The 26734-nt window shown below is 37.2% G+C and overlaps 2 protein-coding genes and 1 pseudogene across 4 annotated transcripts; 1 reads left to right on the forward strand and 2 right to left on the reverse strand.

The window, feature by feature from the left end:
* Window positions 1-7149: 7149 nt before the first annotated feature.
* On the forward strand, window positions 7150-13172 carry LOC143607221 (DNA glycosylase/AP lyase ROS1-like; annotated as a pseudogene). Its single transcript, XR_013148915.1, has 17 exons — window positions 7150-8410; window positions 8489-8579; window positions 8656-9355; window positions 9434-9513; window positions 9600-9684; window positions 9778-9869; window positions 9943-10011; window positions 10100-10136; window positions 10206-10288; window positions 10566-11009; window positions 11103-11139; window positions 11228-11285; window positions 11390-11529; window positions 11732-11797; window positions 11887-12001; window positions 12109-12147; window positions 12766-13172. The product of XR_013148915.1 is annotated as a DNA glycosylase/AP lyase ROS1-like (transcript).
* Window positions 13173-15055: 1883 nt separating this feature from the next.
* Window positions 15056-17862, reverse strand: LOC143607230 (heat stress transcription factor A-3-like). Its single transcript, XM_077082758.1, has 3 exons — window positions 17700-17862; window positions 16504-16775; window positions 15056-15879 (listed from the first exon to the last, which is right to left on the reverse strand). The coding sequence occupies exons 1-3, from the start codon at window positions 17767-17769 to the stop codon at window positions 15190-15192; spliced, it is 1032 nt and encodes a 343-aa protein (XP_076938873.1). The 5' UTR covers window positions 17770-17862; the 3' UTR covers window positions 15056-15189.
* Window positions 17863-20219: 2357 nt separating this feature from the next.
* LOC143607238 (RNA polymerase sigma factor sigF, chloroplastic-like) lies at window positions 20220-24718 on the reverse strand. Of its 2 annotated transcripts, none has more exons than XM_077082769.1 (9): window positions 24545-24718; window positions 23493-23644; window positions 23236-23342; window positions 22952-23155; window positions 22590-22866; window positions 22288-22518; window positions 22065-22205; window positions 21796-21996; window positions 20220-20779 (listed from the first exon to the last, which is right to left on the reverse strand). In XM_077082769.1, the coding sequence occupies exons 1-9, from the start codon at window positions 24636-24638 to the stop codon at window positions 20492-20494; spliced, it is 1695 nt and encodes a 564-aa protein (XP_076938884.1). In that variant the 5' UTR covers window positions 24639-24718; the 3' UTR covers window positions 20220-20491. The 2 variants fall into 2 exon arrangements, with proteins under 2 accessions (XP_076938884.1, XP_076938881.1); XM_077082766.1 differs by having other exon boundaries at window positions 23230-23342.
* Between the last annotated feature and the right edge of the window lie 2016 nt (window positions 24719-26734).

Genomic DNA, 26734 nt, shown 5'->3' on the forward strand with positions numbered 1-26734 from the left:
ACAATACAACTACAGCACGTATAAGGTCCACAGTCCTTTCCTATGCTGATGCCTATCTATAATACGTATAAGGTCCGCAGTCCTTAACTACGTTGTCGTCTATTATCTGTAACACGTATAAGGCCCACCGTCCCTATCTACGTTTACATCTATCATCTACTTTACGTATAAGGCCCGCAGTCCTTAACTACGTTTACATCTATCATCTACTTTACGTATAAGGCCCGCAGTCCTTAACTACGTCATCACCAGCCGAGTCTATGTCCGACAAAAGCTAGAGGGATTTGCCATCCTAACTTACTATGTCGAACGTAGAACTCACATACCATTCGTGTACCTGTATACACCTACTTCACATATACAATAATTACATCATAGCATAAGAACACCCTAGGCGTTCTTTACATCATTCATTTAACAACCATACCTCTTGTCGATACGTGCAATATCCGAAGATCGTTCACGCCCCGACAAGTATTCATTTGTAATGTTCATACATCTTCGATGTATAATATTCGTACCTTTATTTTTGACCTGACAGTACGCGCAATATCCGAAGATCGTTCGCGTACCGACAAGCAACCATTCATATCCATCACATATATCACATATGGCATACACTTATCACTTAGGATAAATGTATTAACAACACATCGAGTATGCACACAGCCCCGAAAACATAACACATAAATGGGGCTAGAAACTCACCTGAATACTGTTACGCTCTCCGTTAATAGTTATTCCCCTCTTGAGCTGTGCACGGCTAACTGTATAATATTTACACGTATCAATTAGCTACTACTACTTATGTTGCGTTTCTATCTTTATATGACCCACAATGAACGGGGGTCCGGGGGCAGCGCCCCTGGTAGCGGGGTTCTAGGGGCGGCAGCCCCTAGCGGGGTCCAAGGGGCAGAGCCCCTGGCTGGGGTTAAGCTGCCAGGTCAGCTTGGAAAAATTTTATTTTCGATAACTGCCTTAACACATTTTCCATTAGGTTTTTAATTTATTTTCTAAACGAACCTCACTTCAGGCGAAGTTAAACCTTAGGCGAACTTGGCTTCAGGCGAAGTTAAACCTTAGGCGAACTTGGCTTCAGGCGAAGTTAAACCTTAGGCGAACTTGGCTTCAGGCGAAGTTAAACCTTAGGCGAACTTGGCTTCAGGCGAAGTTAAACCTTAGGCGAACTTGGCTTCAGGCGAAGTTAAACCTTAGGCGAACTTGGCTTCAGGCGAAGTTATCCTTAGGCGAACTTGGCTTCAGGCGAAGTTATCCTTAGGCGAACTTGGCCGTAGGCGAAGTTATCCTTAGGCGAAGTTACGCTTGAAGGCGAAGTTACGCTTGAAGGCGAAGTTACGCTTGAAGGCGAAGTTCATCAGGCGAACTTAATCTTGCAGGCGAAGTTGTCGCGCTGCAGATCTGTTTGCCCATAACTCCTTCGTTTCTTAGCCAAATAACTCGATTTTGGTACCCACGGAACCGTATGATCGGCGCCTACAAACCCCAACCATCAAATCGGCCTAAAATCGACGTTTTAGGGGTCCGATTTGGGCAGTTGGGTTTCGGGTCCGGTTAACCCATCCAATCCTAACCATTTTCAGTAATAATAGCTTTGTTAGATTAGTTCTTACCTTACCAACTCAGATCTATCAACAAATCTCGGGTCTCGGCTTCGAATCTAGATCGGTTAGAATGTGTGTGTTTTGAGGGTGTAAGGAGTGTGTGTTAGGGAGTTTGGTGAGAAATGAGATATTTTGGGATTTTGGGGGTATTTATATCCCTGAAATCCCATTCTCATTTAACCTATCTCAATTAACCCAAGTCCATAACCCACTTCCATTACCCGACACTAGCCCGACCCATACCAACTCCTATTCTTTTATTTATTTCCTGATAACCCGAGTAAACTTCCCATCTATTAATAAGTAATATAATTAATATTACCTTTGAAATTTCGGGATGTTACAGTTTGCCACGTTATTGGGTTTGTGCGGGTAAGACCGCCTTCCCACGCAACGACTTCACGTAATGTGAATGCCGTCACCAGTGTTGGATTGTTTTAACCGTTCGACGCGCGGTTGTTGATAGGTTAGTGTTCATCTTCCTTTCATGATTCGTGCGGATAGACCGGCACTTTCATTTAATGGAATAATTGAACTCATTCAACTGACCTGCGTGAAGGTTTGCCTGCTGAGGATAAGTTAACCTTTGAACGCGGCTGATAATAGGTGTGAAGTTTTGCTTCCTCTTTCGTGATTGTGCGGGTAGACCCGTCACTTGCACTTAGTAGGATGGCATAACTTTACCCATATCTGACCTGCGTATAGGTTTACCTTTTCCTCTTAAGAATTTTGAACTGTCCCACGCGCGGTTGTTGATAGGTTGGTGCAGTTCCCTCGAATGATTCATGCGGATAGACCAGCACTTTCATATGGTAACTTTTTTCCCCTTCCAACTGACCTGCGTGAAGGTTTATCATGCTTTTTGGGTTCGTGCGGGTAGGACCGCCTTCCCATGCAATGACGTTTTTTGTAATTATGCGGTGAAAACCGGCATATTAGAGTGTACAAAAGTATAAATGTAAATCATCAGCTTCGACGTTTGAAAGAGAATCATTTCCATTAGAAGTGGCTCTTGGCCTTTTTTGTACAAATTGGAATTGATTACATGCAAACTGCGTAATTGAACTCCCTTCCATGTTGGGACAGGAGTGCCATCGAGCCGACACGCACCTGTTTCGGGATCTCGTTCTTTACGCAGCATGTAGTCTCCATATTGAAGCTGATTTTTTATTCATGTTTACCCCAGCCATGGTTCCACACGCACCTGCCTGCCTGCTTAGCTTTTATTTCGCCACGAGGTGTGCGAGCGTCCCATCTCTGACGAATGTTTCGACCATGTCTTTTACGTCTATGCATTCTTCAGTGTTGTGGCCTTTTGTTCTGTGATAGTCACAGTACTTGCTCCGATCAGCATCGTGACGATGTCGGATTACTGGAGGCTTTGGCCATGGGAGCTCTTCAGTAGCAAATATGTCAGTGACGCTTTTGGTAAGTGGCGTCCATCTGGAGTTCCGGTGCAGCTTTACATTATCCCTTTCACCCAATCGGTGCTGTAAGCCGGATGAGGTGTCAAAGTTTACCCTTGACTGCCAAATGCCTTGCTTCCGTTTTTTGTTCAATCGGGCGGTGAGGACGTTGTCCTCTCTCGTCCTCTGGGTGTAAAGGTTTGTGCTCTGCGGAAGGTCTCTACCCAGTTGCTTCTCCGTTTCCGCATAGCGTTTAGCTGCTGTCATGATGCCATCCCATGTGGATGGCATTCCATCTTTACCCGTTAGGGTGCGGATAAGCTCTGGGTCCTGCGCGCCCTGGATGAAGGCTGCGCGAACAAGATCCTCGCTGATATTGCCCAAACTTAACTTCTTTGAGTTGAAGCGAGTGATGAAGTTTGGCAGAGATTCATCTTCTTCCCGTATGCATTTGAGGATTGTCCATTGCTCCTCGGTATACTTTCGCTGCTGGCTGAAGTGTTGGCTAAACTTCTGCTGGAAGTCTGCCCAGTCGTAAATGTGGTTAACCGGTAAACGATCAAACCAAACCCTAGCAGCCCCCACCAGCGTCATTTGAAACATGTAACACCACGTGGGTTCCGTCCAGTTGCTGACGGTTGCCCCTGCTATGAACCTGTTCAAATGGTCGTCTGGGTCGGACATACCATCATAAGTGCCTATGTTGGGCATTTGTTTGGCACTTTTTGGGGCAATTGCTTCCGCAATGTCCCTTGCAAATTTGGATGTTCCCGCATTTGCAACGTTCGGTCTGTACGTTTTGGAGAAGTCTCGTGAACTTCCACCTGTGCTTATTGGTTTGAAGGTTTGTCCAAAATGCCTTCTCGGTTGGGAGTCCGTTTCCTTACGCTTCCCTTTTGCCCTATGGCGAGGGTTCGCGTCGGAGTCGGATTCCTCCGAGTCATTGTCCAAGTATTCTTCGAATTCGTCGGCCTGTTGGACGGAACGCAAGCGTTCGTCCAACTCAGCTTGGAATTCCTTTTGTCGTGCCTCCGCCCATGCCTTAACTTCATCGAGAGTTTGGCGGGAGAGTCTTGTTCGTTTTTTAAACTGGGTATCGGTGAATCCCAGTGGGCGATTATTTACTGCATTTGCCCCAGCTTGGGTAACTGGGGTAGTGTTCGTAAAATTTACTTCACTTGCCCCGGCTTGGGTAACCGGGGTAGTGTTTGTAAAAACTGTGTTGCCGGTATTCCCTCCAGTAGCTGGGGTTGTGGTTACCGGAGTTTCTTTAACCATCTTTCTAGAAGTTTGAAAAAACTGGAGAAAAATGAAGTTCAACCTTGTCCCACGGATGGCGCCAATGAAGAAACACCAACCAGACCCCGGGCAGATTACTGGTAACCTGGGGGTTAGATAGATGTTTCCCACGAGGGGTTAGACCCTTGGAAGATGGTTCTTCTGATAACCTGCAAAACAGACACCGTGAGCTCGTCACTGAGAAGGGGGGGTTCCTCCTTGTGACCACCCTCCGGCGTGAGAATCAGACTAGATTGCTCTTTAAATATAAAAGTATATTAAGAGATTGCTAGAGCAGATATCAGGTATATATGATGATAATATGATAAGATGAGATGGTCATACCATTTGGGGTATTTATAGCCGAAGGTAGGTTTCCAAGGGGTTTAGCCGGCCCAACACGCTACCAACTGTAACCTATGCACGTGCCCTGCCTGTGAGTGGTGGATAGGTAGCGGCTGACACAGAGCAGGCGTGTCGTGCACTCTTCCTCTTCTGCCAACAACAGGCTAGGCACGTGGTATGGCAGGAGTTGGTGGGTAGGCGGCGGCTATTGGTCACAGTGCTGTGGCGTGCTGTCTGCCATGCTGCTGTCAGCGAGCTGTCGCATTCTTGGTCAGATCTTTTGTCTGTACCTCGTCAGGTATCACACAAAAGATCCTCCATCATACGGACTGGCTCATTTAGGCGGGAGTTTTCCCCCTCCCGCCTTTGCTCATTCCTTCAGGTGACACTGGGGAGAGTTAAGTGCCTAGTGCGTGTAGCCATGCTGCGCGGGTGGCCTTCCCTCATGGCTTGTATCCGAGGCTGCGGGAACAGGCGGAGTCCTTCACCATGGGAGGCATTTCCTGCGGGACCAGCTTGCATACTGCGCGTAAGGACGTCACTTCTCTGAGCATGGTTGGTCCTGCGGATCCAGTTGGTCTCTGCGCAGACGTCCCTGTTTAAGGTGAGTCTTGCGGGTCCAACTGGGCTCTGCTGGGACCTACCTCTTCAGTGTGTCTTCTCAACGCTCCATCTTTCCATTGGAGCCCTGCCTTTTCTTCTACATACGTCAAGTCCACCCCTCACCTCTCCTCTAATCGGCGAAGATAGTATTTAATGATGCAACAGTGATAAAACTATGAGAATCTACGATATAAAACAGACAAATACTTTCAAATTAATAATCAATTACATTAAAAAGTTATTTTCTTTATCTATACATCTACAAATCAAATCCTATGTGAAGTGCATATTCTTCATTTCTTCCAATTCAACGTATACTCAATTCTCAACAAAACATTAATACCTTTTAATATAAGAATGACCGTAAGGCGTACGATGACTCTAAAAAGAGATTTCCAATAAAAATTTTCGTTATGTATAAAAACTAGGTGATTTTTAAGCAAAAAACTCATAAACATGCTTATTATTAATTTGCTGACGTGTGATGAATATTTTGGATGAGGATGAATCACAAGTTAATATAATCCAAGCATTTGATCAAACATATTAATACACTATTCTAAATAACCTAGTTTATCATATATCTTTTAGTTTATGTTTTGTATATACACTTCCTACATGCCTTACATAGCAACATATTTTGCAAACATAAAATATCCTTCTAACTTTAGCTAAAGCTAACATTTTTTTATTCTTATCTCATAAAAATAATTTATAAATTAGTAATGTTTAAAAAAAGGAATCTATGTGTTTTAATTAGAGGAATGGGACAACGAGGCTTTTTAAAATTTGGAAAATACAATAGCCTAAATACAATAAAGTTGTCGTTATAAAAATAATTAGATAATAAAATTTAAATCAAAATAATAATAATAATACGATATGATTTGATATAATATAAAAAGTTTAACCACAAAATTAGATAGTACTATACAAAACAAGTACTATGAGAATCTAAAGCAGGTGGGTCCTACCAGATTTCACACACACTCCAACACAATCTGTTTCTGAAAACAGCTTTGAGTTTTGTTTATTGCTACGGTATAAACAAAGTCAAACCATCCAACAAACATAATAAAACATTTAATTCGAAACAGTTTGTTTCCCGCGAACCCATTCTGTTTCGAACGATCACAAAACACATGCAGCCATGAATAATAATAATAATAATAATAATAATAATAATAATAATAAAGCAACCTCATAAATCATAATTTTAACTTCTCTCTCACTCCAACCCCTTTATTATTATTATGATATTATCTTTCACCGACTGTTACCCACTGAATCATAGATCTCCGGCTACAATACCCAGTTCTCCGATCACCGGTCAGCCAGGTCAGTCACTTTTCCGGACAGTATTGCCAACAATCATAAAAGTTTTTTTTTTTTTAGCAACCTCTTAATATATCGTAGGATTAATATATATACTAGTTTTGTTGTAATTTGAATTCTAAAAAATTATTATTATTATTTTATGTTAATATTATTATTATTATTATTATTATTTTATTGTGAATATTATTATTATTATTATTCTATTTGTTTTAACAACCTCCTAATATACCGTAGGATTAATATATAGTAGTTTTGTTGTAATTTGAATTCTAATAAATTATTATTATTTTTATGGTTATTATTATTGTTTTCTTTTTTTGGTTTTTTTTTTGGGTTTAACAACCTCCTGATATATCGTAGGATTAATATAGCAGTTTTGTTGTAATTTGAGTTTTAGTAAATTATTATTATTATTATTGTTAATTGTTAATAATATTATTATTATTATTTTTGTGCAGAATATAATGGTATTAAACTATTACTGATGAATTTGTTGGATTTGGTTATCTGATTTGTTGAATATATAATAATTTGGGAATTTGAGATCATTTCTGAAAATGGATGAAAGAGGAGAAAGTTCATTTTATGTTCCTGTGACACCCGATAAGCCCACCCGGCCCGACCCAAACCCGATCTGCAAAAACTGGCTTGAAAATCCATTTGATGGAGCTGTTTTTGAAGAAACATCATTTTTCGGGTCAACGAGTCAAACTTATGAAGTTACTAGTGGAATGTGTAATAATATGTTTTCCATAGATGATGTGGAAACATGGAATAATATTTCTTGTAGAGATTTGCTTGCGCTTGCAGATGCCTCGATCCAAAAAGCTTAGAATTGTAGTGGAAATGGCAGCGGGGTCGGTGATGGGCGGTTAAGCTTGTGTGATCTCAATTTACCGCCACAAGCAATGGCGGAACCGGTAGTAAATACGGGTTTATCGTTGCAGTTTACACCATTGACACCAGACCAGACGAAACGAGCGTCTGATATGGTAACGCGAAATGAAGATGAACGAGTGAATGAAACGCCACAACAGAAGCCGAAAAGAAGAAAGCATAGACCGAAAGTGGTTACGGAAGGTAAGCCCAAATGAGAAAGAAAGGCCGCAAGGCCCGCAACACCAAAGACCGAAGGGGCATCGACCGAGAAGAGGAAGTATGTGAGGAGAAAGGGGGTTGAAAAGTCAACGGAAACACCCGAGGAAACGAGTGGGGTCATACATCCGAGCCCGGATCAAGAAAGTAAGAAAACGTGTAAGAGAAAGCTCGAGTTTGATGAAACTGAGAAACAGGCGGATGTAACGGTTGATAAAACATGCATAGTGGTTAGTGAAGCGGTGGAAACCGAGCCCCTGAACCCGATCACCCCTAGCAAAACCGAGCTACCACAGGGGAGATTAGAAAGGAAGTACACGAAAGCGAAATGTAAGATAAATTTCTTACACGAAACCCGTGAATCCTATGCAGGGTATAATAATCCAAATTTACAATGTGAAAGCATATACGACATTGAGGTGTTAATTAACGTATTTGAGCGGTTGTATATTAACGACGAGAAAAACGTTCTTGTTGTATATCAACAAGACAGAAGTCTCGTTCCTTACGAAGGTTTGTTTAATCCGGTGAAGAAAAGAAAGCAACGACCAAAAGTTGACCTTGATGACGAGACGAATAGAGTTTGGATGCTTTTATTGGAAAATATTAACAGTGAAGGAATAGACGGGACAGATGAGGATAAGGCGAAATGGTGGGAAGAAGAACGAAGAGTGTTTCGTGGGCGAGTAGATTCATTTATAGCAAGAATGCATCTTGTACAAGGTAAATATTACATTATCAAAAAATAAATTTTTAAATGACTTTTTTTTATCTTAAATACTGAAAATGTAAGTTTTCCAGGGGACCGACGGTTCTCCAAGTGGAAAGGGTCTGTTTTGGATTCAGTCGTTGGAGTTTTTCTAACTCAAAATGTATCGGATCATTTATCCAGGTAAGATATAAAGAAATAGCTACAAATAAGTTCGATCCCGGCTATGAAAAACTAATATAATTACTCAATATTGCAGTTCGGCTTTTATGTCACTTGCTTCACGGTATCCACTCAAGCCAAACGGCGCCTGCAATGAACCGCTTCATGACGAGGAATCATGTGTAGACTTGAATGATAATTCAGAATATAAAGTTACAGAGTTGTTTGAAAAAGATTTAGAAATATGCAAGGAATTGGAATCGGTTATAAGTCATATTCAAGTTGATGAAATAGTCTCGTCACAAAACTCTGCAGCATGTTCCGTGCACGAATCTGAAGAACAAAAGGAGAGTGGCGAGTGCGCTTCTTTTGTAGAGTTATTGCATATGCGAGGACCTTCAACGGTTTATGAACGTGAAACCATTCGAAAGAATAGTGAAAAGTGCATAAGTGAAGAGAGTGGAATATCAGTAGAGTCCGCAAGTCAAACTGCGGTTCTGATGGTCAACATAATAAGTTCCCAAGAATCAACAAACAGTGATTTGAATAGAAGTGATCAAATAGTTAATGTGGACGAGGGTTGTTCTAAAGTTAAAAAGGAGAAAACCGGAAAGAAACAGATTAAAATCGACTGGGATGAACTAAGATTGCAAGCGGAAGTCGAACAAAAGAGAGAAAGAACACCGAACACAATGGATTCGATGGACTATGAGGCAATAATAGCGGCAAAAGTAAATGACGTTGCTGATGCCATTAAGGAAAGGGGTATGAACAATCGGCTCGCTGCAAGAATTAAGGTACAATATGTCGTTCCACAGCGAACATTTTTATATTATAATATGACTGGTGGTTATAATATGACATTGCTGATACAGGATATGCTTGACCGCGTAGTAGAAGACCATGGAAGCATTGATCTTGAATGGTTAAGAGACGTTCCACCCGATAAAGCCAAGTAAGGTTTTCAGAGCTTGAACACATTAAGTTCGATGTGGAAAAAAACATAACATTATTTTATTTTATTTTATTTTTTTAATTTAGGGAGTATTTGTTAAGCTTTAAAGGCTTGGGCTTGAAAAGTGTGGAGTGTATTCGACTTCTAACGCTTCATCATCTTGCATTCCCGGTAAGCATTATTCTCGAGAGATAGTAATTCATTCTAATAAGGTATTAATGATATTTATATTTAAATATTTTTAATATTAATAATTTCGACTAGGTTGATACGAATGTGGGACGTATAGCTGTAAGACTTGGTTGGGTACCCCTGCAACCACTTCCCGAGTCCCTTCAGTTGCATCTTTTAGAGCTGTAATTACTTAAGCTTATCAGCTAAGTTTATTACTTATAAAGAAATGCTTAATTAACACTTTAATGTACACAGGTATCCGATTCAAGAGACGATTCAAAAGTATTTATGGCCAAGACTGTGCAAGCTTGACCAGAAAACTTTGTATGCCAAATATCTACACGCATTGATGCTATACATATAGTTATTTATCGAGTTATTAGCGTTTCTTATAAATTTTCATAATTAACAGGTATGAACTGCATTACCAAATGATAACATTTGGAAAGGTAAGACTATATGTATATATACAAGGCATCTCCGTAACTGATGCTAACGTAATTATGTAACTTTTGCAGGTTTTCTGTACAAAGACCAAACCAAATTGCAACGCGTGTCCGCTGAGAGCCGAGTGCAGACATTTTGCAAGTGCATTTGCAAGGTTTGAGCAACATGTTTTTTTTTGTGCATTTCAAACGTGTCAAATAAAAAATACTGAGAACAAGTTGAATATTATTTGAAGTATGTTTTAACAAATACGACTAATAAAATCATTTTAAACGCAGATTTAAATTACTATTATAAACAAAATTGTTTAAAAACAACACATTATTTATTTATCAAAAAAATAAAAAGATGGATATAAAGGACCGTGCGGGTCAACCCACGTCATGATCATAATGCATAATCCGAATCACTAACGACGATTTTCACTATAGTGCAAGGCTGACACTACCAGCACCAGAAGAGAGTATAGCAGGTTTAACCGAAAATAAAACCGGTCAAAATCCAATTGGGATGATAGATCTACCTTCATCTAGTGAACAACCGAAACAACAGTCAGAAGTCCAAAACTGCAACCCTGTTATTGAAGAACCGACAACACCAGGGCCTATTATTGAGGTACCGACATCACCAGAACCGGAAGAACTACAACAAGAAGTATTTGATATAGAGGACTTCAGTGAAGACACCGAAGAAATTCCAATGATTAAGCTCAACATCGAACAGTTCACTCAAAACTTGCAGACTTACATGGAAAGTCACATGGAACTTGTGGAGGGTGGCGTGTCAAAGGCGTTAGTCGCGTTAACATCGGAAGCTGCTTCAATACCTACGCCTAAACTTAAAAATGTCAGCCACCTAAGAACAGAACACCAAGTGTAAGCGATCGTTAACTTGCTAATGCTATTATTTCTATGTAAGTTTGTTCATGCATGTATTTTATTAATGGCGTTTTCATATAAACTTTGTAGGTACGAGCTTCCAGATTCACATCCTCTCTTGGAAGGGGTACGGACATTTTTAAAAGAAAACACAAATTTTATATTTATTACATTTCGCCATTTCGGTTTCTTATCAAATGTTTATTAAATTTCAGATGGAGATACGGGAACATGATGATCCGTGTCCATACCTTTTAGCGATTTGGACACCTGGTAAGTAGGAAGTAGAGACTAGAAAATTGGAAACAACATAATTATATGATCGGTTTTGTGGTTACTGATTAAATTGATTGTCTTTTGACGTTTGTTTATACTAGGTGAAACTGCAGATTCGATTCAGCCGCCAGAAGGACAATGCTGCTCTCAAGAATCTGGAACATTGTGCAACGACGAAACATGCTTCTTCTGCAACAGCACTCGTGAGGAAAATTCACAAACCGTTCGTGGGACCCTCCTAGTGAGTAATCATTTATTTTAACTTTGCAGTAAACTAAAGTCAACTTACTAAAACAGAAAAGTCAAACTTGTTGACTTTCAAAGCATCAGCCTAATAAATGTATATTAAGAACCTTGATTCCATATATATCAGATTTTCAGGATGTTGCATGATCTTATTATATGTTTATGTGATCTCAATCTTGAACGCGTATTATGAACAGATACCGTGTCGAACTGCAATGAGAGGGAGTTTTCCGCTCAACGGTACATATTTCCAAGTCAATGAGGTACAACATGATGCTGACTCAGCTAAACTAAATTATTTCTTACTGTAATTATTCTATTTTAAAACAAAAACACTTCCATTGAGTTGCAGGTGTTTGCAGACCACGAGTCAAGCCTTAACCCGATCGATGTACCCAGAGCTTGGTTATGGAATTTACCGAGACGAACAGTGTATTTTGGAACTTCTATACCGACAATATTTAAAGGTAGAAAGTAAAACTTTTTACATGCATAATATCAGAATAATATTTCACATTAAACTTTAATGTATACCAAACTCACTCGTTAAATATTATTAATGTTTATTTGTCAGGCCTGACAACAGAGGATATTCAATACTGCTTCTGGAAAGGTATGTAAATATATTAAGTTTGGAAAAAAAAGGCGGGTCGGGTTGGGTGGTTGGTCAAATTATATTCCGAGCAAAATGAGTTTGGGTCAATCTGATATACAGACCCCTTTTAACTTTATTCAGTCTTGGTTCAAATTTAAAAGAATATTAGTTTTAAAAAACTTTGATTTTAAGAATACGCTTGAATGCAGGAGTGCAAACGAGCCGAGCCGGCTCGTGAGCTACTCGAGATCGGCTCGTTAAAAGTTCAAATTGAGCCCAAGCTTCACTTGTTGAACTCGAACTGGCTAGTGAGCCTAAACGAGCCTATTATTTATATAATTTTTATTTAATGTATTGAATATATATTTATATAATAATATATATTAAGTTGTATATAAAATTATAATTAAGAAACATATAAAATAATTAAAAAAAAAACATTTCTAAAATAATTAATAAATAATAACTGATCCAAGACCCAGCCGGACTTGAGCTTGAAAAAACGTCTCACGACCCAAGCTTGAGTTTTATAAAAAGAGCTCAAAACAAGCCGAAGTCGAGCCTAGTTGTGCTCGGGCTTGAATTCTACTGCCTTTTTTTCCCCCTTTAGTGTTGGTTTTGTTAATGTGTTTACAGGGTTTGTATGTGTGAGAGGATTTGACCAGAAGACACGAGCACCGCGTCCGCTTATGGCCAGGCTGCACTTTCCTGCTAGCAGGTTAAACAAGTCAAAGCCGAAGACTGATGAGAAACAAAAGTTAAAGCAGTAAACAATTAGCTGTAGCAGACATGACAGACAGAGTGGCATTATTCGTAGTTCAGTAAGCGTAGACACAGCAGTTAACTTGCTCAACCCGAAGATAAAAATAAGATATTTTGTTATGTTCGTTTTTTTAGAGATTATACAGTTTTTCCGATCAGTTCTTTTTTTCCGACTATATCGATAACGCGATAAAGCATTATATGAAGGCATCAGATATGAGAATGGCTAATATGCAAAAGATGATTTTCTTTACACATCATAATTATGTGATTTTCATCACTAAGGGAGTAAGTTTCAATTATGACCACCGAATCTTGAAGGTGCAAACGAGCTGAACCGTGTCGATCCCGAGTCTCAAATAAAGCTTGTGTAGTTATCGAGCCCAAGCTTGAGCCTTGTGTAGGAACAGGCTTGTCGAGCCTTATCGAGCCTAGTAGTTTTTTAGCTTCAACTCTTGTGGGTGTGTGTTAATTATTTTATACTACTAACCACGCTCGAGCTGAGCTTTGGCTCGTGTAAGGTACTCCACAAAAGCTCGAGCCGATTTAAGATTTTTCTCAATGTATATAACTAATAGATAATAAACGAGCCAAGCATGAGCCTAACTCGAGCTTGAAAAAACTCACAAGCCGAGCTCAAGCTATGGAAAAAGATCTTGAAAAGAACCGAGCTCGGTCGCTTGATGCTCTGATAACATAGAGACATCGATGGTTGATCCGATGGAGTAGTGATGAGATTGATTAGCCTCTGGAATCGATAGGCGATTTTGGTCAATTTGCTTTATAGTTATTAGTATATTTGTTATATTACTTGCCTAAGTTTTATAAAACCATTTATTTGTGTTTATAAATTTCTTGTGTTCTATAAAACTTTTGGGCCAATTGTAAACGAATTTTTTGTCAATTCCTATCTTTTATAAACATTTGAGTTCAATAAATAAAATGATATTAAGGCTCAACTTAAACATCATCATTTCTCTTTTTCTCCTTAATCACTTGTTCCATCTCAAATAGCTGAAGATGCTCTTTTTGTACCGTGGTTTCATCTAAACGCAATGTGTCTAGGGATCATTGATCATGAATGAGACTGGGTTTGGATTGTTATCTATTCGTATTCGTTTGATTGAAAATGTGTTAAGAGATGTTACAATGAATGTTGACATTATTGTGAATCTCATGATTGTACCAAATTCGCCATTAGATTAACGTAGTTATGGATACGACAACGGATGTCGTAGGGCATAATTCGATCTATTTGATTCGATGTGCTATCAATTATTATGCGTTTGTAACCTAAACAAGTGCAAGCTAATCCATCGTTGATCAAAACCCAAAAAAAAAACGAACAAACTCCAGAATTTCGACTTTAGTAAAACGATTGAAACTAACAATTGTTACAATAATTCGGTTTAGTAATGAAATTTTTACCCAAAATAACAAATCAATGCCATAAATCCAATAACAAACATTCAAACAAGTTCGGTGCGATTTAATATGGCTTAATCAAAACTGAACATGATTTTTGGTTTTAAGGATAAAAAGACAACCAACCGTTGGTTATTAGTTTGAATGGTTATTTCGGGTTGAAGTTAATCGGGACTCATCACATTTGGCTTTACTTGCTAGTCCAACAAGACATTACATGCCACTAGTGTATAATGATACCACACATCTTGTATATATGATAAGTTTTTTATGACTTAATGAAGATAACTACCTATCCATATCATAAGACAAATTAGACCAAGTCTATCTATATCATAAGCCAATTATATTTAATCTTTGATCGAAAATTAGACACCGATGATCACAAAATGATAACTTTTTATGTTTATTTCAACGTTTTCTTTTATGGCGAGGATAAATACCAGATACCGCTAGGCCAAAAGGCAATTGTGATGAACAAATATGAATTGTGAATAGTAGTGAAAAAATAATAATATTCACATACTTGGCCTGTCTTACCGAATTCAACGAACCGAAGACTGCATCCTAGCGACCTGCAGAAAGAAAACAATGAAAGATTTGAGATTATACACACTAAATAACAAAGCGAATATTAAGTCAATAAACATATGAATGTATATGAATCTCCACTACGAAAGGAACAAAAATCTAACATCTACTTGTTACAAAAGCTGCTAAACGATCGAGCAGCAAAGAATCATTCGAAGCAAACTGTAATTATATTCAAAACTAAATAAAATAAGAAAGAAATAAACAAACTAATCATCTCAAATATTCGATAATAGTTTTACGAGTCTATAAAAATCCCTATCAACCAAACCAACTTAGGATTCAAAACCCGTATTGGTTGGTTTCCTGAGACTTGCTAGCTTCACCACTCATCCAATTCTCAGCGCCCGAATCAGCCAAACTCCAAAAATCAGACAACTCGCCACCTGGCAAACCGAACTCAGGATATTCAAAGCGACCACCATCATCCCACATTGTATTAGGCATTGTAGAGCCAGAAACCGTCTCAAACTCCGAGTTCCAAATATCTTCCTGTTTAACGATTGCAGCATCGTAATCCAAACCGAAATCAAGTTCCTCTTTTGGGAAAGGATCTTTAACCTGAACCAGATCCTGCGAGTCAAGAATACGATCATCGACTTCATGTTTAATATACTTTCGACGCGTTTGTCGGTCTTTTTTAAACTTTGAGGTTTGGAAAACTTTAGCCAACGATGAGACCATCTGCTTCTGTCTATCTTCGGCCGCTTGCAGCTTTTGGTTAACTGCTTCCATGTATTGATGTGTCCCGCGTTGCTGGTTTTGTAGATCGATAACTTCTTGCATCATTTCCATCCTGTCTTTCTGTAACCTGTCCACCTCAGCTTCAACTGAAAGACTGCTGCTTTCTTCGGTTTGCTGCTGAGCTGGCAGTGACCGACGCCTGCGAATGTTTTTCAAAAGATGTCTTTTTCCTCTAAGAAAGCTTTCACATGCGAACTCCCACCTGTCGGTATCAATCTTGCGAAACCCCTGAACTCAATTACGCAAACAAGATTAAACAAAACCAAGACAACATAATTCAAATACAAGAACATATGCAATTTCTACAAGAACAACCAAAGTCACATACAAGACCTGAAGAACATATGCAATATGCATAAATCTGGTAATATGGTCCTTTTAGAGTCAAATATGCTAAAACAATAACGTATTAAAACACGAGAGTAATAAAGAACAAAATCCAAGAAAAAAGTAACATACTTTACTACACGAGTTACTTCAAAACGAGCAAGAAAGAAGTTAATTACCTCAAAAATGAAAACTTGTAAAGTTTGTTACTTTTTTTCTGCATTTTGCCTGAATAACATATGATATCTGATAATATTCGACTCGCCAACGGGCCACGACAGAGTATCCACGTACCCGACTCGAATCAGAATCAGAAAACAAGCTTCCTTTCATTAACTATAGCTAATATATATTTACATTGTGATAGATATACAATTGGCTAATGGATCAAAGACAATATACAGTGAAAAACGAAAGCTAAGCTACACAGACGTATAAAACAAAACAAAACAAAACAAAACAAAACAAAAAACATGAAAATTCTAAGGAACAGAAACACAGGAGCTAAAAAGGTATAGATTGTACATATGTGTTAAGTTGTCGAACAAAGCTCGACAAATTGTTGTGCTTGAAGTTTTTCGGCAAGATTCTCCTCGAGAACTCCACTGGCTCCCACACGACGAAGCTTGCACCGGTATCACTCCATGAAATGATCTGGTCCAGTCTTGGATCATCCACCAAATCATAAGTTTTTGATAAAAATGGCGGGATTGGTGTCCCCTGTAACCAATCGAGCGGTTTTGGAACATCCAAGTCACCAGTTCCAGTCTCTACATCTGCATCTGCATCTGCATCATCTGTTGTCAGTTGTTAATCAAAAAGTGATTAAAGACCAATTAAATTATTCAATTAATACTGAATAATGCATTACAATATATGCAGAACAAAATGCAAACCATAGATACTAATGGGACTGGTTAACTAGTTTTTGGAATATAGATTACTAACTGTAACCGGTTATTGATCAAACAGTCAAAACTGGTTATTGCTAATAACTGGTTACGGTTCCTAACCTGCGTCTGAGTGGAAAAATCTCTAACCTATGTAACCAGTTACATGAGTTTTAATTTTTAAACATAGGTTTTTGGAACCGTAACCGGTTATTGGTCAAACAGTCAAAGCCGGTTTGCCAATAACCGGTTACGGTTTCTAACCTGTTTCTGAGTGGAAAAATCTCTAACCTGTTTAACCAGTTACATGAGTTTTATATTTTAAACATAGGTTTTTTGGAATATTAGTTACTAACCGTAACCGGTTATTGGTCAAACGGTCAAAACCAGTTATTGCCAATAACCAGTTACGGACCTCTAAGTGTGAAAATCTCGAAAGTCTAACCTATGTAACCGCCTAACCGGTTACATAGGCTTTTAAACATAGGTTTTTGAAATATCAATTACTAACCATAACCAGTTATTGGTCAAATAGTCAAAATGGTTATCACCAATAATAACCAGTTACCGTTCCTAACCCGTTTCAGAGTGAAAAATGAAAAATCTCTAACCCATGTAACCGGTTAAATAGGTTTTTAACACAGGTTTATTATTAGTCAAACGGTCAAAACCGGTCCGGTTATATTTCCTAACCGGTTTCCAAGTGGTAAATCTCTTAACTTACATAACCGGTTCGGTTAAGTTATTATTTATTAACTAGTTAACCGATAATAACCTATTGAAATTCCTAACGAATGTTCGGTTAAACCGGAATTCGGTTAAAAGACGAACCTGATCGTATCGGGTAAGACCCGAAGGGAGAAGAAGAGGAGGAAAGTGAGCGTTTATAGACCGGATCCATGTATCCAAATGATTTGTAAATGAAGTGTTAAGAATTAATAATATGAATGGAGCATTTGGTCCCATATATATAGGTAACGAGTGCATATTGCAGACAAGTAAAGTAAAGTAAGGTGTTTGATAAAAATATTCAATGAGGCGGTGGAGGTTATATACTGTTAACTGTAGTACTACTGTTGGACTCGTGTTCGTATCTTCACCGGTAGTAAACTGACTGAAGCTTCCAAGAACAACAACGGTCACCAGATATTTTTAGATGGTTAACTTTTTTATTATTCTTTTTTTAACAGGAAATTTAGATAGCAGATTATTGGTAAGATAAAATCAAACTAAAAGCCTAAACTTTGGTTTTTGGTTTTTTCGGTTTTTTTGGGTTTTGCCTTTTCAGTTTTTGTATTGGTTTCGGTTTTATTCAGTTTAAACAATTTTGTTAATTATTAACTAAGTGATTATTATATATTTGGACAAAAAATATGTGAGTTATATATTTATTAAATTCTTATAAATTACTTAAAATAATAAAAAAAATCTAGAAATTTAATTCGGTCTAGAAATTATTAAATTCTTATAAATACTCTTTTTGTTCCGATTCGGTTTTTTCGGATTGGTTGTTTTGATTTCTTGCACGCCCGTAAGTGATCCAATTGTTCAACAAATGTCGTCCACGTCAACCAGATGCAACATGGGTGAGTGTTGTTTGAAATTAATTGGATGACGTGGACAGCCACGTGAAAAGTCAGCTAGCAGTGTAATCCGCTATCTAAGATAGCAAATTATATAAAACCACTTAAATTCTAATAACCATCTAAAATCATTTATTTTTTAAATCACCTAATTCAACAAAAAAAAAAATTTGATATTTTTGTCGGTATGGTTTTATCACTTTATGACATGGATACGATGTCGTTTGGTTGAAGATATTAATTATTAAGGTTTTGTTGCTTATGGTTTAAGAGTTGGATGGACCAATAAGAATCAGGTGTTGGGTTTGAGGGTCGACAAATATCTGGTGGGCTGGACACTCGTGTTGGGTGGGACCCTTTGGTAGTTAGTTCTAGATGTGTTATGTCATGTGAAATAGTCCAAATGTTTGTTCTACTATTTTTAGGTTGAAATGTTGAATTAAGGTTTTACCCTTGACTGTTACTTGTGGTTTGTAAAGGACAAATTAACCAATCTCGTAGGTTCGATCAGTCTTTTTATGTTTTGATTTTTGATGGTTTGAATTGAAACTTTTATTTACTTTTCAAATTTGTTGGTTTTTCAAGAAAAGAAGCTTACAATAATAAATATGATTTTTATGAATATATTTCACATATACATAACTAGCATATAAATCCAATACAATAATGTTTTATCATACATTTACGTACACGACTACCAACACCCTTCGATGCCAAAAAACACGGGAGCCCTTAACTTCATCGCCGTCTTCGTCTCCTCACCTAAGGTTGAAATTTAACATGGTCGTTCAAACTTTGAAGTAAGTCTCCAAGTAATCGATCTGTTTTTCATATCAGTGCCCTGTTTTTGTGATATTCGATTTGTGCCTTAATTATCAGAATGGATGAATGTTAACCTTTTGAAATTGATCCATGAAAGCAATCACATGATCTGGAAAATCATCAAATCTATTTCCAATTAATCATTAATTCTTCCAAACAAACCATCTGGATCTTCAACCGAATCAATTTTTTGAATTAAGCATGATTGGTTTTAACCTTGAAAGTATCAGGTTTTAAGCTTGAATGTATTTGTTTTTTTAAACTTGAACGTATTCACATACCTATATACATTAAGCAATTACTGTACGTTAACTTACACATACATAACTATATAGCAGGCGCAAAATTTCTCTAAGTTAAACCCTCATGTTGCACGAACCCAAACTTGACCCAAATTCAAAATTTGAGCCAAACACATTCAGCCAAACACAATACGAGTTTTTATGGGTAAATACTAAAATTATTTGGTTAACCGCAAAAAATATATTATTTTCTTTTTGCATATTAACACACTATGATCACAAATTTATAACTAATAATGGTGTAAAACATTTTGGTCTAAACTATAAAACTTGGCATTTCTCTTTTAATTGGACAAAAAATATCCAAAAAGCTTAAGTCATCACATAAAACATATTTTAAAATTTTCTACAAAAATGAAAGTAGTTAACCTGTTAAAACTAAACCTAAACCCGTAAATTGTATGTCAGGTTTGTGTAGTGTCAAAAATATTCGTCCGTAACTCAAATGAGTTACGCCTTCATTAAGATTCTGGTTTCTCATTCCGTCTACTTTATATAATGAAGTTTATATGAAGATACAAGAAACAAAGATAACCAAATAGACATTAACTTTAACTAGTGAATCATCCATAATCTATAGAGTATAGACTGTAAAACATCAAAGAGAGTAAATTATACAAAACCACATGCTAATCAAACATTATATTCATTAAGAGGAAGCTTTTAATTCATACACGACCAACTTTTCGTTACACAAAAGTATGAAAAGTTCGGTAACGTACATTCAAAAAGGTCCGGTTTCTGATCCAAACACCTGTACCCTAAGCATGAAGATTTGTACCTTGACCTCCAATTTGCCTGCTCAACAACTTACATACAAGTACAATAACCTTGTAAGACAAAAACATCAGATTCCTCCTGTTGGTAATGGATCAAAAGCATATATAGTTTTTAACTATCTTTAAAGTGCAAAAGATCAAATGAGCAAATCTTTATATGCATCAAGTCCTTGGCTTTCAGAATACTGCTTCAGTTTAAACAAAGCCCGGCTTTCCAACTGTCTAATCCGTTCTTTCGACACCCCCATCATGATTCCTATATCGGCTAACGATTTCCGGACCTCGCAGCCGATTCCGTACCGCAATCTAATTACTTTCCGTTCTTTCTGATTCAGAACCCCCAGAAGGTTTTTGATATGGTTTCTCATTAGTTGCTTCGATGCACAATCATCTGGGCTATCCATTGTAGTGTCCGGAGTGATTTCCTGTTTAAGAAAACAAATAATTAATTTATATAGATATGTATAAGACCACTAACTTAAATTTTAGCAAGAGGTGCACAAATCGCTTTCTGGGCCTAAACCGATTCGGGGCTTGTAAGCGAACTGAACGTTTAGTTTATCGTTCATGAACTGTTCCATTGGAAGTTTGTTTATGTTGGTATATTTAGTAGACGAACGGACATGAACAACATTTTCTGTTCATTTAGTTAAACGATCGAGCATGAACATGTCTCGTTTGTTGTTATGTTCTTTTATAACGTTATTAAAATCTTTTAGGCCCGTTACAATTTACTCTAGTTTTATTAATTTTTTAAGGATAACATAATGATATTCACGTTTGCTTTTAATTGGTGTTCGCTCCATTATGCCCGCTGATATATATGTACATATGTGTTCGTTCGTTTATATTCGCTTGTGTTTAATGTTCGTTTATACTGGTAAAGAACGGACATAAACGAGCACATACACCTTCAGTTTCTCAACGAATGCATACGGACAAGAATTCTCCATTCGTTTAATTATTCATGTTCGATCGTTTGTTTGATTAAAGTTACAGAAAAAAATACACAGCACCGTTCATGTTCATTCGGTTCGTATACAGGCCTAGTCAAAGATGGTCAAAACCGGTTTTTCACCAAAGCAGGTTATGTAACATGTTGAAATGTGGTCAAAGCAGTTTGGCCAAGTTTGATTTGGACATTTGACCCACCGGGTCAAAACACCTTTTTTTTTAAGTTTATTATTTTTAATAATTTGCTTTTCAACTTTTTATTGTTGGAGAAAAGAAACATGATGTAAGTTTTTTCTTGGGAACCTATTGTAACATTGAAAAGCTAAATTGACAAATGTATAACATTTGAAAGTTGCATTTTTATCGAATAACTAATTACCACTTGCTATAATCACACATTTATAATATTTACGTGTACTCTTCTTATTAGAGTAAAATAAATGTAATTTAGTGCACTAAACTAGAATCATGGTAAATTGGTAATTACCTCATATGTAGTACTATCATTGGCCCAAATGGGCTTTTGCAACGAAAGTGTTATTTTTTGTATCGATTTCAACTTTTGTATTTTCTCAACAGTAAGTCCAGCTTGATCTGCAATTTGTTTTTGTGTCGGTTCATGATTTCCTCCACGTATGATCGATCTCCTTGCTTCACTAACCTTGTACAACATACTATATACACCCTCCTGCACGTTAAAATAATTAAAAACACATTTCTTTAACACGGAACAAAATATACAAAAAGATTGCATACGGGCAAACGGATAAGTTTTGAATTTTGAAATATTGCTCGTCTAATCGACTGTCTTATCCACCAATAAGCATAAGTAGCAAACCGACAGCCGGCTTGAGGCTTAAACTTTTGTACACTCCTCATGAGGCCCATACTACCCTCCTGTAAATATTATAGTTGACTAGTCAACGAATGAACAATAACATAATTACATAAAATTATGTAAAATAAGGATTAAGTTTACCTGTAAAAGATCTTGAAGGTCAAGTCCACGTCCCCTATATTGTTTTGCTATATAAACAACCATACGTAAATTGGCACATATTAATTTCTCTCGGCTGCTATTACCAAGGTGGAGTTGACTTTTCAACTCCTGGCAGTTAAGACTAGCGGCCTCAGCCCATTCGACCAATGTCGGTTCACGGCCAAATTGGTTATGTAACCGACACCTCACTTCTTCTAATCTCATCCCACACTGAAATAGAATTTGTGATTAAATTAAGTCAACATATAATATGGAATCATGGATCTTGTTGACTAACGTACCTTTATATGGGCAATGAGTTCAAGTTCTTCTTTTGAATTCAAAAGTTCTCGTGTTACGGGACGTGCCAAGAACATTCTAAGTGGGTCGTGTAAATTGGCATCTTTATATGATGTTTTTTTCTCGGGCGGGTCTGGTTTTGTAGAAGCGTTACTCTCGCGAACAATAACGTTTGACTTTGACCCTTTTCTTCTCTTGGATTGCCTTTCTAGGAGGCGTGTTGACTTTACAAATTTGACCTTTTTAGTTTGTGGTTCAGTTGAACTTGTAGTTCCTAAGCTGAAAAACACCATACAGTAAACTCTTGAAAATAAATCTTCCCAGATAATTATAATCCGTGTAAAGAAAAAGTCAAAGGTACGACCTTGAAGTGGAGCTATCAAAGTCAACCTTAAACGATTCACTATTATCCACTAGTGAAGCTGCTTCTTTTGAAGCTGATAGAGCTTGTTTCGCAAGAGCGATTACTTTTTCCATTTCGATATTAATATTCTTTTTTGTCCCGTTTGGAACAGGCTGCATAATCGAGGAGGAAAGTAGATTTTCTCTTGTCTCTGATGAAGGTAGCCTGTGAAAAGCAGAAAATGGTAAAACTGGCCCGTTTAGAACTAAATGGTTACGATTGACACACGTTAGTCTTACAAATACCATAAACCAGGCCATTGCAGCAATTGAGACTGGAATTCTTTAAGGTATTGATCAGAACTTAAAGCGTTCACTTCACATGCTCCTAACTGCCTGCTGTCTGTTATTGCCTATGGACAATAAAAATACATCAAAAGGCTATAAAAGTTATTCAACAGTAGTCAAAATAGTATAATTTTGAAGCACAAAAGACGTAGATAATGATTAAAGGAATTAATACAAGATATCGCCTAATTTCTACTGTAAAAAGTAGGTGTTACCTGCGATGTTTTGTCATCTTTTATGGTCTGCAATATTGGCTTGCTTTCGGGACGTTGTTCTTGAATCAGCACAGAAGTAGGGAAATGTTGAGCTAAAGAAGTTGCTAGCATAGAAGAATGTGCAGGAGCTGCTGGCTCACATAACTTTAAAGCTGCAATAGGGTGTTGTCATCAATAATAATGACCTTGATACGAATAAAAACAAGCCAATTTTCAAACCAATATAACAAAAACAAGACGCGTCAATCTCATAATTCACATATATTTGGTAATGAAAACGAATTTAGATATATGCAAAGGTTATAGTAACAGTGAATTGAAGAAGATAAAGAATTGTTGTATATATTTTGTGTTAGGAACAAGAAATGATTTTTACCTTTTTTGGGGATTTTCTTTAGAATGGTAGTTCATAATCGGTTAATTCGATTACTTCTACCCTAAGCTGAAGTGAAAGGTGCAAAAGTCCATCTAATATGCAACCAAATTACCAAAATCTAGGGTGCAAACGAGCCAAACCGCTCACGAGCTACTCAAGATCAGCTCGATAAAAAGCTCGAAACGAGCCGAGCCTCATCAAGCTCAACCTTGTCTGGGAAAATCGTTTAGGCTCGTCAAGCCTTGACGAGCCTAATGTATTTTTAATTTTCTAATTCTTTCGGACTTCTATGTAATAAATTTACACTTCACAGCTGAGCTTTCGCTCGTTTAAGGTATTGCACACAAACCACAAGACGAGATTACGCTCAATTAAGTTTTTTTTTTCTCTTTTTTTCAAAATGTACAAATAATCAAATTGTGCATAATTTAACTAATAAAAAAATAAATGAGCCGAGCTCGAGCTCTGGTAAGTCAAAACGAGCCGGGCTCGGGCACGGGTCAGCTCCAGTACCCCTACCAAAATCTCTAAAAATTATACTACATGTGTGCATTTACTTACTATATAAACAAGGTAAAGAATCCAAACATGTAAAAAGAAAGTAACAAAAACTTCAAAATTCAAAAAAGCAAATCATCAAACACTTGTGGGCACAAAAAAAAATCCAAAATTTAACCTGAAGGAGGATGAGGAGATTGCTTTAGTTGGGTTCTTGGTGGCAAAGATAATGAAGAAGAAAGCAACTTGCTTGCTGCTGCTGCTGACTCCATTAACAAGCATCAATGTGATAACTAACAACAATTAATTTTCAATGAAGAAGAAGAAGAAGAAGAAGAAGAAGAACAAGGGGTTTTTCTCTGGCTCTGAATCCATGAGAATGAAGGTGGGTTTATCTTTTGCAAGAGGATAATGGATTTAAGCTTTATATAGTTTTAGTGTTGTACCCTTGTTATATATCTTTATTGCAAAAATCATCCTCGGAGTAACTGACTTGACAAAAATGGAGGTGGGAGCCGAGGCCCGTCTGGCCTCGACCACCACGGGGTTGTGTTCCCGCGTCCCACGCACCCCAAGTCATTCTTCATGATTTGCTTTGATTTCTCTCTTTTCCTTTTTTTGTTTCCTTCTCGGGTCAGTCAGGGTGACATTTTGTCGGGCTTGAGGCATATAGGATGGTGTTCGTGACGGTCTTGAGACCTACCCGGGCTGCCTCCAAGACCGCTCGCACCCCCTAAAAAGATATTATATTGGGAAAAATCTAAAATGTGTATATTGAACAAAAAAAAATATCTAAAATATACATGAGAATTTCATTTTTCTTAAAAACTAGTTGATAAAGAAAATAGGCTAATCACTTTAATGACATGTGGAAATAACAATTATAGAGATATCTTGGTGAGAGCAATCCAAGCATTTTTTTTTTTTTTTTTTACTTTTTTTGGAAAATTTGATGAGCGGAATTTTGGTGACACATGGAAACGACAATCGAAGCGGGACAAATAACAATGTTTCTTGAAAGATTTGATCACCAATTTGGAATATTTTTCATTTAACTTACAAAAGATATTTATCATTTAATCCGGAAAAAGTGAAAGGGAAATATCACGAAAACAATTTTTTTAGGTGTACTTGAAAGGTGTCACGAGGCACCAAGATCTTTTATTATTAGAATAGCTTGATAGATTTTTGTAAAGGCTTTAATTGGGTTATGTGTTACGTTTTTATAAAAGTAAACACGCTTTTAATTAGGATTTTATTACTTCTAGCCAATTGATATCAAATATCAAAAAGTAAAAAGAGTGATGTTCCCACTTAAGTGATGAGGACGACTTGTGTCTCGTAATGAACAAAAGTTAGATTTAACACTATGATTACTGAGTATGAATTTATCATTTAAGGAAAAAATCTCTGTTATGAGATATTTAACTTATAATTTATATAATAAATCACCTCAATTTATTTGATACATGCATAAATTTGTTTAATCAAATTATTATCTCACATGAACATAAAACTATCAACTATATACAATACAAGTATATACAACGTTGGGTAGTCCAACGGCCCCAATCCACCATATTTTGTTCTGGGGAAACCTGCCGCCCAAGACCAACTACGATAAAACCCGGTTTGAATAGAATTTGAACTTGAGGCTTTGTAGTCTCCCGCCCAAATCTTCACTTCTCATCCAATACTAGTTTTCTTTTTTTTTTTTTTGAACGGCAGATTTGATTTATGTTTTTGACAGCCAAATAGACAAGGTACACTTCCGTACATTCTTGTAAATCTTACTGATATGAAGCAAACCATGGCTCATTTCGACTCGGCTTGCTAATAATCTGACAGGTAACCCATAGAGTGTGTCAAGCTTAAAAAAAATTATATATATAGAGAAACCAGAGGTCAGATACAAGACTTTGTAACCATTTTTTCTTAACGTACGTGGGATACTAACAACTAATTTTTAAACTGAAAACTAAGCATGCAAAAATGTACATGGATGTAAATGAGTGGTGAACGTGGGTGAAGGCTGTTGAGCATATCACAACCTTATGCCTAAATATATGCATCTTAAAATCATAAAAAAAAGCATGTTGATATAACCTTAAAATGTTAAACGACCATCCACAAAACACTTGGGTCTTAGGCTACGGTTTTGAAAAAAAAGCATGTTGAAAATTATTAATCAGAACGATCGATTTAATAATATTCGAGCCGTCATTCTAACGATAGGGCGTAAAACTTTAAAAGTTATCGGTTTGAAGTTTGAACAACTGTTTGGTCAATATATTTGTCTTGACAATAGACGGTTAAACTTTTGAATTTTTTTCGCCAAAACGGTGGTCCCATCATTATTCAAACGGTC

Source organism: Bidens hawaiensis, unplaced genomic scaffold (genome assembly GCF_021521415.1).
Source record: "Bidens hawaiensis isolate Kalapana, Puna unplaced genomic scaffold, B.hawaiensis_p1.1 tig00002123_1, whole genome shotgun sequence".
Taxonomy (NCBI): domain Eukaryota; kingdom Viridiplantae; phylum Streptophyta; class Magnoliopsida; order Asterales; family Asteraceae; genus Bidens; species Bidens hawaiensis.